General features: G+C 57.4%; 1 protein-coding gene across 6 annotated transcripts; it reads right to left on the bottom strand.

The window, feature by feature from the left end:
• Positions 1 to 227: 227 nt before the first annotated feature.
• Positions 228 to 9,268, bottom strand: LOC142038271 (tumor necrosis factor receptor superfamily member 10A-like). Of its 6 annotated transcripts, XR_012652557.1 has the most exons (12): positions 9,065 to 9,268; positions 5,034 to 5,166; positions 4,601 to 4,729; positions 4,004 to 4,118; positions 3,827 to 3,918; positions 3,624 to 3,716; positions 3,453 to 3,493; positions 2,867 to 3,007; positions 2,336 to 2,417; positions 1,912 to 2,195; positions 1,654 to 1,818; positions 228 to 412 (listed from the first exon to the last, which is right to left on the bottom strand). XR_012652557.1 is itself a non-coding variant. In XM_075043556.1 (11 exons), the coding sequence occupies exons 1-11, from the start codon at positions 6,373 to 6,375 to the stop codon at positions 1,771 to 1,773; spliced, it is 1,206 nt and encodes a 401-aa protein (XP_074899657.1). In that variant the 5' UTR covers positions 6,376 to 6,539; the 3' UTR covers positions 522 to 1,770. The 6 variants fall into 6 exon arrangements, 5 of the variants coding, with proteins under 5 accessions (XP_074899657.1, XP_074899656.1, XP_074899661.1 ...); XM_075043556.1 differs by lacking the exons at positions 228 to 412; positions 9,065 to 9,268 and adding an exon at positions 6,328 to 6,539 and having other exon boundaries at positions 522 to 1,818; XM_075043555.1 differs by lacking the exons at positions 228 to 412; positions 9,065 to 9,268 and adding an exon at positions 6,322 to 6,524 and having other exon boundaries at positions 522 to 1,818.
• Positions 9,269 to 9,637: the final 369 nt, after the last annotated feature.

Genomic DNA, 9,637 nt, shown 5'->3' on the forward strand with positions numbered 1-9,637 from the left:
CACTAAGCACTGCATGGATTTGCAACACGGCTATTGCAACACACAGAGCCCTGGCTGGGTGTAGCCGGAGCGGGGAGCACCGCGGCCCCCCCCCCGGCAGCAGCGGCTCCGTCACGGGGGTCAGCAGCATCGTTTGGCCCCGGGGTCCCAGCCCCTGCACACCCAAGGGACTGAGGTTTCAGCCTCCTGCTTTTGCAGGCGACTTAAAAGAGCACGGGATTCATGGCGTAGGTGTAAAGGCAAGAGCCCAGGTTGGCTGCTGGGGACTTTTCCTGGTAGAAGCATCGCTGGTGGGGACCGTTCCTGGCAGGATGCCGGTGTGGCAGAGCACTAACGCCACGGGCTGGGTCCTCAGTGCCACGCGGAGCAGCTGCTGAGCATCTGGTCCAGCTCCTTTGGTGCCCACTGAAACCTAGAACAGACCATCGCCAGCGTTGTGGCAGAGCGAGGGAAAAAAAAAATTAAAAAAAAAAGATGAGAAATCAGGAGGATTTTTTAAAAGTTTATTCTTCCTTCATAAAGAGACATGTAAAAACTGGAAATAGCAAACTGGCTGGGCCAGAGCTCTGTATAAAAACACACAATCATGCATAGTAAAAAACCACTATTTTTATATTAGCTTTTAAGTTAATATATGTACATGTTTACAATTACTAAATAAATACATAAATACAAACTGTCTGCTTGTGTTTTTTAAGTGTTGTGAGGAGGGGGGAGAAGGGGTGGCAGCGGGAGGGATGGGCGCTTTGCAGCACAGGGCAGCCCTGGCCACGGAGAGGGGCTGGCAATGCCCCTCGCGCTCTCCCACCGCGCTGGGGAAGGTCACAGAATCACAGACTGGTTTGGGTTAGAAGGGATCGTACAGATTATCTAGTCTGGTGGGTCCTGGTGGGCTGGGCTGTACCAGGGTGGCAGCACATGTAGTCAGCTCAAGTAATGCAGTAGTTTTGCCAGCCAAGTTGTCCCTGAGCTACGCGTGAGAGCCAGAGCAAGGGGCAAAGTGTTTGAGGAGCAACCCATCCAGCTGGAGGATGGACGGCGGGTACCCACGGTCTGGCTCGGACCTCAGTGCATTCACTGGTTGGGGACAGGCCGGGACAGCAAAGCCACCCCACGGCCAAGGGAATGGGAACTAACCGACTTGACCGAGGTCATGGAGAAGGAGGTTTCTGGCACACCGATGGTTTGCTGCCCGTGTACACCATCCTGCTCCGAGGAGGAGCTCACTCGCTCCCTGCACTGACCCTTTTCTTAGGCAACCCCAGTGATCACAGAGCAAGTAAATCATTCCCACCCTCCCCTCAAAGTCCAGTTTCAAACTGATTCCTAACAGCAAGCAGAACGACTATCAGCTAAAATACAATTCAGTCAACAGCTTTGAGAAAGTTCCCCAAGAACCCAGTTAATGCTTCCCCATCGAGCATACAGTATTAAGCTTGCTGGCCAGCTTAGAGATGTTCTACAAGCAGAAGCCATTGCATGATGCCAGGAACCCTCCAATAAAGGATGATCCAGTTAAAAACCACAGGGATGCCTGCAACCTGCAAAGGCCCTTCTCTGCACTGATCCTGAAGATGTCCGTATAGTACCAGCACTTCCAAACGAGACAGTCCCAGAGGCAGCTTGCAATAGTTATAGGCTCTTTGCACTGACCCAGTGAAATCAAGGCACCAGCTTGGATTTCAGAAGGAAGCACCGATGTCAAGCTCGTAGCTTCAGCAGAGAGGACCACGAGGTTTGTACTTCATGAGAGGATCAAATCCTCTGGGCTCAGCTGAACTGTACAATGGCTTCAAAAAGAGAGGAGCCACAGAAGAGCTATAAAAAGATAAAATTCAAGTGTTCTTAGAGGTATTCACGGCTTCAGCTTGAAGTAGGGAAAGGCAGGGCCTGCCCTGCTCCTCAGCTCACTTCGTATTGGAAAGATCCCTGCTGGACCAGCTTGGAGGAGATGTCCTCTGCAATCCCTCCGAGATTGATCTGGTGCAGGGTCTCCAACAGCGTGTTCACAGAGGCGTTCATCCCTTGTCTGTTCTGCCACGTGTTGAGCATCTGGAAGAAGGGCTCCAGCGAATACCTGTCGTTCATCTCCGCAAGGGCAATGTCGTTCTCCAGCAGTTCAAGGGCTCGGCCAAATCTCTTCCAGTCCTTGCAGGGTACCTCTCGGGCGAAGATGTCAAAAGAGAGTCTCAAAACTAGAGGGGGGAAGGGAAAAGCTCAGAGAACAGGGTAGAGCACGGACAGCTGGGTCAGAATGCATTTTGCCCAGAAAGTTCATCCTGCAGGCTTACTCCCTCCCTACCCCCCAGCACATCTCTTGGGCCCCAACACTTACGGATAACGGGGTCTTTTCCTTCCACTGGAACCAGATTCCTCCTGGGTTTCACACTGGGATGTGAGCTCCTCGGTGGCACCACCTGGAAAGACAACGTCCTATAGCACCTACCAAGCCCTGGCACCAACGCTGTCCCCAAGCCCCTTTAACAGGGGGGTTGGAGACCCTCTCCCTCTCCCCGGGGGCTGTTGAGGCAGGAGATCACCACCTCACCCCAGGACACCCATAGTTTCCTAATTTGGGATGACAGCAGGCCACGAGCAGGGGAGAGCTGCCTCATGGGTCCTGGCCAGGGGGAGAAGAGCTCTCTGTTTGCTCAGCATCAGTGTTAAATCTGCAGAAGACTCCGGCAGCTGACTGCAAGGAGCAGATTTTGCAGTCCTGAACCCAGAACAAGAGACCCCTTGCAGTCTCTGTGCAGAAACCGTAGTCCAGCCCTGGAAATCCCCCAGGCTGATCAGCTTGGTGTAGGCAGAGGAAAGCATCAGACCTCGCCGGAGCACGACGGAGCAGAGGGACACGCTCACGTACCTCTGGCCCCGGAGCGCTGGGAGTCACCAAACCGGGCGCCCTGGGGAGCAGCTGATCCCTGGAGAACCGCTCGTTGCGGATATTGTCCTGCGTCCCCAGGCTTCCCCTCTGGTACCTCGTCAGCTGTCGCCACAGGTAGTCCTGCGACGGGAGAAAAGCACAAACCAGCCGAGTTGAGCGGTCCCGGGAGGGCAGAGCTCACGCCGACCCCTCAGGGATGCCGTCTATGGCGGTGGCACCCACCCTGCCGCGGTTTCAAGGGCACAGCTCGCTTGCTCACCTTGAGCTTGAAGGGGCCCCGGTATAACGCAGCCCTCCCTTTAACCCGGGGTCCCCAGATGTGCCGGCACCTCTGCCGGGGAAGGGTTAATGGCACTGGAGAGGGGGCTGCAAGCACCCCACATACAGCAGGGCACTACCAGAGACCCTCCTCTGCTTGGCCCGGGTCTACCACATCCCTGCAGGGGCGAGACTCATCCCCCTGCTCCTCCAGCCCTCCCAGGAGCTGCAGGCAAAGTGGGGAGCGAAGGGCACGGGGGACCCCACAAACGGAGCTGCCACCCCCTCTCCCGTCCCGGCAACTCACCATTACGCTGCAGGACTTCCCGCTGAGGTCTCTCCCGTCCCCTGGAAGATGAAAACCGTGCTGCGATCCCTCTTCTCCCAGGCAGGTCCCTCTTCCCACCCAGCCCACATCCACGCAGACCCCCCCTGGCCAAAGCGAGCGCTCCGGGGCTCCCCCGCACCCGGTGCTCACCTGGGGAACGTCGGCAGCAGCACTTCCAGACGAGTAAGGGGAGCACAAGCACGACCACACATACAACCCCTACGATGGTCACGATCAAGTTGTCTAAAGTGGATAAAAGAGGTTGCGTGGGGAGCTGCTCCTGGTCTTCTCAGCAGCAGCTCACACCTCCGTCCCCCGGCCCGTCTCCCCTCCTCCAGCAGCCCCCCACTTACTAGATAAGCCGGAGAAGGTGCCGGTGGGAGGACCGCACTGGCGGTCGCTGTGCGGCGTGCAGGGAGCCTGCTCCACTTCGTCCTTGGGACACCTGGGAAAGGGGGAGACAGGGCAGGCTCAGCGGCTGGGGGTCCCAGCACGGACCCCAGCGGGACCCACCATGTCACTCAGCTCACTGGGGCCGGCACTTCTGGCACATCTCGCAGGGGTGGTCCGGGGAGCAGAAGGTGCCGTTCTTGCAGGCGCACTGCGTGTCCCTGACAGCCTGGCAGGGGCTCAGCTCCACCTGATCTGCGGGCGAGAGGAGAGACAGGTCTACCCCAGCCCCTCCGCACCACGCTCCTCCACCCGCTTCCTTCGTTAATGGGGCTAACGACGCGAGCTGACCCGCAAGCCTGGGGAAGACCAAGTCACTCTCTGCTGTTGAGTTTCAGCCTTACCCCTTCCTGCCCCACACCTCACCGTTCCCAAGAGAAAAGCAAGGCTTGCATCAAAGCTCCACCGGCAGCCTACAACGCTGCCGTGAGCCCCATCCTCCTGGTCCTTGCTGGAGGTCTCGTGTCCAAGCTTTGCACAAGGGATGCTGCATTGAACAGAGACATAGGTCTGGCACAAGCCGCCGCACCAATTCCGGACCCAGCCTGCTCCCCGCAGCCTGAGCCGCTCTTTGGGGATGCTGCAGGTGACCGTGCTCTTAAATTGAGAGGTCACCAGTCAGCTGAACCCAGCCACTGCTATCAGCCAGCATCGCCCTCTCACACACCAGGTCCTACCTTCCCTACACGTCCGGCAGCCAAGGCACTTGGTAAAGCTGTTTGGGTATTCGATGTATTCATCTTCTTTACACGGCAAACACCTGCTGGAGCCATTTTGCTCTTTACACTGCTCTGCAACGTAAGTGCCTGCAAGAAGGGGTGGTTGGGGAAGAGGAGGAGAAAGAAAGGGTGTATCTGTGAACATACAGCACAGGACGGAGGTGTCTTTGCAGAGAGGGAGTTGATTCCACTGCCAGTGAAGTTAAGAGGCGAACAGGGAACCATCAAAAGGAAAATGTTCCCATAAAGAGTCCTTAGGTCTCAGGACAGTGGAGCAGGGGAGAGCCGGAGCACCCACTGCCTCCTCGTGAGGAGCAAGGACACGTGGGCTCTGCAGGCAGAAACACGGCGAGGCCGCACATGGTGTGATCGATGTTTGAGACAACCTTACCCGCGGGGCACTTCTTGCAATAGCGACCGCTGTCTGGGTCTTGGTAAAACTCTTCCCCTCCCCTGCTTCGGTCCAAGGCATCCAACTTGTCCCTCCTATTCAGTGCTGCTGCAGCAGCTCCCAAAGAAGCATCCTGTTAAAAAAATATAGAAAAACCCGGGTTAAAAACCACCCCAAGTCCACAGGGCAAGGGAAGAAAGAGAAGGGCGAGAGCTGCTCTGCCCAGTGTGCTCAGGTGAAGCAGGAGAGGAGCGCTGGGACAGCTCAGAGCCGCTGGACCCAGCGGCCAAACCTCCCCTTGATGCAGGTGAAGAGCACTTCCCCCGTACCAGGGTGGTTATTTCCTTGGCAAAGCACAAGGAGGAGGTTTCCGGAGGGATTCCCGTGCGCCAGGTTATCAGCAAGGCAAAGGCTCGCTAATGCTTCCTTAGGATAACATCAGGCCCCCTTTCCTTCCCCAATTTCTGAGCGCATGAACAAATGGCACCGAAGAAAATGGAAGGGCAGGGAAGAGGAACAGGGAGGGCGTTTGTGGGGAGGAAACCAGCCCCGTGTCAAGGCTGGTACGTGGCTCCTGTGCCCACAAGAAACACCCGGGCTGCTCCAGGCTCCCAGGGGACAGCACATCCTCTGGTGTTTCCGCATTATCCCCGTTATCTTGCTGCAGATCGGGAAGCCAACGGCCCCGTTTCCGCCAACTCACCGCGCACCTTTCTGCTGGCTCAGCTCTTTCTGTACCAGCTGGGTCGCCCCGGCTGTGGGGGGACGATGCTCAACAGGAATGACCACTGGCCCCATCAGGGTTTGGGGGGCCTTTGGGTCCCCAACGGGGACAATGCCCTTGGCCTCTCAACCAGCACAGGGCACGGCTACTCCATGGATATAAATGGATATAAATCTGCCCCTACCTCCAGCCTCTGCCCCTCTACCCTGGGTTATAGGAAACGACGATGCCCGGTCACGCCATGTGCTGCACGGCAGTGACAGTCTGGCAGAGGCGCTTTCCTCTTCCCTTCCCATACACTGGGCTTGAAACCTGCCTCTTAAAGCAAATATTTCTTCTGTGAGTCAGAAGCTGCCTTGAAAGGCTGAAACAATAGAGATGCAAGCTGTTCTGTCCATCTCCTGGGCCAGCATGGCCATCCACAGAGCCAATCCCCCCCTTCTCCTCCTCCCCGGACCTCCAGCTCTCCGGACACTTCCTGCGCTTGTACAAGGAAGGGTGTGAGCATTGAATCACGGGACCGCAGAAGGTGGCGCACACCCAAAAAAACAACAGCGGACTCACACACACCACGAACAACGACGGACTCGCACACACCACGGAGCCGGGCCAGGCCATGAAACAGGACCATCTCCAGATCCTGACTTGGAGGGATCAAATCCACATCCTTCCAACAGCTTCTAGCACTGCATCTCCCGCTGCTGCTTTCTACAGCTGGGAGGGTTTGCAAGTTTAAGGGGTGCTTTTCTATCCAGCTTAGGAGAGAAGTCTTGCTTTTACCTCCCAGGCACAAGTAGCTCTCAGGGCTTTACCCACTCTGGTCTTGAAAGTCTTCAGGACTGAGACTAGGCAACCTGTCCCACTGCCTCACTGTTCCCATACGGGAATTAGAAAAGCCTTTCTTCCCCATTCAAATTCTAGCAGGCCGTGAAGGTGATCAGAGCAATAACACAGCATTATCTACTGTTTGGAAAGGCCCCTTAGGTGCAGGATTTCATTGCTTTTCATGAAAAAGCGACTCAGCACAGTTTGCACAAGTGCACGATAAGGTTATCAGCCCACACCACCTTCCCCAGCAAGTGCAGTTCCAGTACATCACCCCACCACAGAGCCCTTGGCAGGCAAGGGCTGCCATCCCTGACTAACCTATCAGTCTTGCAAAGCACGGGGAGAAGCCAGGCTGGGAGCCGTGGGCGAGACGCAATGGTATTCAAGAGTAGTTTTCACCCACAGTAAACATCCCAAGAAAGCAACGTTGCCTCAAGGCAGAGGAATTACCAGGAACAGGAATCCCCAACACCCTCATCAGCGAAAAGCCTCTTCCTTCTGGATGAGCAGGTCTGGAGAAAAAGCTCTGGGAAGCATCAAGCTTTGAGAAGCATCAAGCTTTGAACTTTCCCTTCTTCCAGCCCCGATTTGTTTTTCTCCTGAAGTGATCCCAAGGAAGGAGTTGGACCCTACAGCAGTGGACAGACCCCTCGCTGAAGTCCTGACCGTTGGCGAACATCTATGCAGCATTAGTACGCAGCCCTCGATAGTAGCAAGAGAGGCTCTTAACCAACAGTGTTAAGGACCAGGGATAAAAAAGATGCCAGGCAGATACCCGACATGCCTCTGCTCCAAGGGCACAGGTCTGACGAATGTGGGGGTTTTCCCCCCCCAGACTTTCCGTAGATGGAATTTGAGCTCCCACAAACACATTCAGCAGCATTCCTCCTCAGGAGCCTGTGGCCCAGGTCCAGGCATGATGCAAGAAGCATTGGTGAGGAAAGGAAGGAAATGCAGCCACAATATCGTATGATTATCACGTGGGCCACCACCAGTTCTGATCAGTTCCCCCTCCCCTTTTATTAAAAAGAGGGGAGAAAAAGTAAAAAAAAAAAGGCTGTTAAGAGCGTGCCTTTAGGTGGTGGGTTTAGTAAGGCTTGACTTTATCAAGCAAGTCTAAATAAACTCTGATAGGGAAGGAACTGGAAGGGAAGCTGACTCTCTTTTAAAACCTGTTACGGGCAGTGCTGACTTTAGCGACAGCAATTCCAACGCAGGAGCACCAACCATGTGTCCCGGGGCCGTGGCTCCGCTGGGATAAAACTCAGGGTAGGATCCCCAGGATAAAACTCCGGGCAGGATCCCCCTGACTTCAGGTGAGACGAGACTTTAGGTATTTCCGAGCTCTATGGCAACGCCCAATCCATGGGGAAATATGATACGCGCAGGTGGGATTTTCTGTCCTAAAAGCCAGCGGTGCTAAGGCTTTGGACAACATTTGGGCAAGTTGGAGAGGCAGCATTCCTGCACCAGGCAGCCCAGAGCTGCCCGCATCCGACCCTGACGCTTTCGAACATCCCGCGCGCTCTTGGCATCGTCACGAGATCCCGACACCAAATGGCAAACAAATCTTGGAAGCGAAGGCCCTGGAAATCCCCTCCAGCGCAGGCAGCGCCATAGGGCGAGCCTCCAGCCCCACGTCACTTCTGAGCCCCACGGCCCTCGCACCGCGCCGGGTCAAGCGTTTGCGCGCTTGCCCGCTCGCTGCCCCACACCCAGCAGGGCTGAGATCACCCTTCCCGCCCCACCTCCACGCTGCTCCACGGCTTCAATCCCACTCACCCGCCCCCCCTCGTGCCCTGCAAACCTGCCCAGGTGAGCCCCCACAGCCCTGCTCCTCTCCCATGGGCCCTGCCCAGGTGAAACCCCCCCCGGTCCCCACTCTGCCCAGGTGAGCCCCCAGTATAGCCTCAGTTCTCCCCATCGCCCCTGTGCCGTGGCAGACACCCTATAGCCTCAGCCCCCCCCCCATCCCCTAGACCTGGTGAGCCCCCATAGCCCCTAAATCAGGTGAGCCCCCCAAAACCCCGGCACCCCCCATGGCCCCTGGATCAGGTGAGCCCCCCCATCGCCCCAGCTTGCCCCCCATACCCTCTGACCCATACCAGCCCCTAGCCCCCAATCTCCCCCTCCCACAATCGCTGATAAAGGGGACACCCCCCCCAATCCCCTGCTCTCCACAGGTAAACCCCCAGCTCCCCCCACCCCAGGGGCACCCCCCATTCACCCCCACCCCCTCGCCTGCCTGAACCCGCACCCCAAGCCCAGGGCAGCCCCCAAAACACCCCCTCTACCCCCTCCCCACCTTAGCGTCCCCCCCCAGGACCCTTTCCCAACCCGGCGGACCATGCCCCTCGACGGCGCGGCAAGCCCGGGCATGCCGCCGCCACACCGAAAGGGGGTCCCCGGGTGTCCGTTCGTGTCCCGTCCCCCCCCCCCCCCCCCGACTCCCCCCGACCGGTAAGCGGTCCCCACGCACCGCGAAGAGGAGCAGCAGCAGCGGGAGGCAGCGCCTTCGGGGCGCAGCGCGCAGCGCCGAGCGCATCTTGCGCGGGAGCGGAGCGGAGCGGAGCGCGGCGACCCGCCGCACCGGGCAAAGCTCCGCGACGGCGGCGGGAACGAAGGGGTCGGTACAGGCCCGGCCACGGTTCTGCTGAGACGGGACGAGGGGCTCCCACGGCAGTGAATGGGACAATGTCAGGCGCCGCGCCGCCAAAGGGGCTTATATAGCCGGGGGCGGGGGGGGGGGGCGGAGGAGGAAGAGGAGGAGGAGGAGGAGAAAGTGGAGGAGGGCTGGCTCAGGGCGGGTTTTTTCGGCCAAACCTCCTCGTGTTCCTGCCACCACCGAGAAGCCGCACCAGGGTTTCAGTGTAGGGTGGTGTGGGTTTTTTTTTTTTCCTTTCTTTTTTCCTTTTTTTCCTTTCTTTTTCTTCCTTTTCCCGTGCCAAAATGGGTTTCGAAGCTCCCAAATCTGATAGGAGCCATCAGGAATGTTTCTCCCATCAGGAATGTTTCTCCCATCAGGAATGTTTCTCCCAGGGTGTTCTTCCTT

The sequence above is a fragment of the Buteo buteo genome, chromosome 12 (assembly GCF_964188355.1).
Source record: "Buteo buteo chromosome 12, bButBut1.hap1.1, whole genome shotgun sequence".
NCBI lineage: Eukaryota > Metazoa > Chordata > Aves > Accipitriformes > Accipitridae > Buteo > Buteo buteo.